The following is a 1,284-nucleotide window of genomic DNA, read 5'->3' on the forward strand; positions in this document are numbered from 1 at the left end:
AGGATGGTGTCCCCAAGAATGGTGTCCCTAAGGACAGTGTCCCCAAGGATGGTGTTCCTGAGAATGGTGTCCCCGAGAATGGTGTCCCCAAGGACAGTGTCCCCAAGGATGGTGTCCCCAAGAATGGTGTCCCTAAGGACAGTGTCCCCAAGGATGGTGTCCCTGAGAATGGTATCCCCGAGGATGGTATTCACAAGGATGGTGTCCCCAAGGATGGTGTCCCCAAGGACAGTGTTCCCGTTGATGGTGCCCCCACAGGGCTGAAGGAGGAAGCTGATGGGCTAGAGACGCGGGTGCAGGGGGAGTCTGGGAAGGAGGCTGAGCGTAAGCAGGAAGCCAGGGCAGAACCTGGAGAGGAGAAGGGCAGGAAGGAAAGGGCTGCAGCCGAACCCAAGGAAGCTGAGGCTATGCCAGCCCCACAGAGGCAGAAGGTGGATGAGGAACAGGCTCTGGGAGAACCTGAGGAGAATGACAGGGCAACCAACAGAGACAAACCCGCGCCCACAGGGGCTGGTGGGGACCAGGTCACTGAGCAAGAGGCTAAGATGGGATCTCAAAAGGTGGCCATGGGTGGCGAACCCCACGCAGCTGATGAGAAAGAGGAGGCTAAAAGGAGTGCAGAGGAGCTGGTGAGTGATGCCAAGAAGGGAGGAACACCGCCCCCAGCCACAGAGCTCTGGGCCCCATGTCACCTTGGTGCCCAGGAGGCTGAGGCAGGAGGATTTCTTCGCTTTCTCTCAAGAAGGCCCAGTGTCCTCCTACTGACCTCCCAAGCTTGGAGCAGGCTGGGGCGCAGGGTGTTGCTCTCTCTCACGAAGGCGGGGCTGGAGCTGGTGGGACCAGGAACCCAGGAGAACACTTCCCATTCCAGGAGCCTGGAGGCCCTGGGGAAGACCAAGAGCAGGGTGAGGACCAGGAGCCAACCGAGGAGGCCACGGGGGTACCCAGCTCCCCTGAGGTGTGGCCCGAGAGCCCCAGTGAGGAGGGCCCCAGCCTCAGCCCAGGTGAGTGGGTGGTGGCCTGGCTGCTGGGGGGCAGAAAGCAACCGGGAGCTCAGAGTCTGCCCTGTGCCCTGCAGATGCTGAGGACTCTGCAGCCTCGGGGGACACCAGCCCTGGTGCCAGGTAAGTCGAGCCCACCCCACTCCTCACTGCTGCTGGCCTGTCACCTTCTGGTGGCATAGAGGGAGCCCAGCAGAGCAGACAGACCCACCACCCTGCACAGCCCCAAGGAGAGGAGGGGAGGTGGGGGGGAGGAAGGGGAGGGGGAAAAGGAGAAAGAGGA

The 1,284-nt window shown here is 61.8% G+C and overlaps 1 protein-coding gene across 7 annotated transcripts in view; it reads left to right on the forward strand.

Moving 5' to 3' along the window:
- Window positions 1–1,284, forward strand: part of Smtnl1 (smoothelin like 1) — a 7,637-nt gene that overhangs the window by 2,791 nt on the left and 3,562 nt on the right. For 4 of the 7 annotated variants that reach the window (XM_023706104.1, XM_023706108.1, XM_023706107.1 and 1 more), the window contains 3 exons: window positions 7–629; window positions 872–1,004; window positions 1,079–1,124. In XM_023706104.1, coding sequence (XP_023561872.1) covers window positions 7–629; window positions 872–1,004; window positions 1,079–1,124 — 802 coding nt within the window. Of the gene's footprint in view, window positions 630–871; window positions 1,005–1,078; window positions 1,125–1,284 lie in introns of all 7 variants that reach the window. The other 3 variants (XM_023706109.1, XM_023706105.1, XM_023706110.1) reach the window with 3 other exon arrangements.

This window comes from Octodon degus, unplaced genomic scaffold, assembly GCF_000260255.1.
Source record: "Octodon degus isolate 3935 unplaced genomic scaffold, OctDeg1.0 scaffold00239, whole genome shotgun sequence".
NCBI lineage: Eukaryota > Metazoa > Chordata > Mammalia > Rodentia > Octodontidae > Octodon > Octodon degus.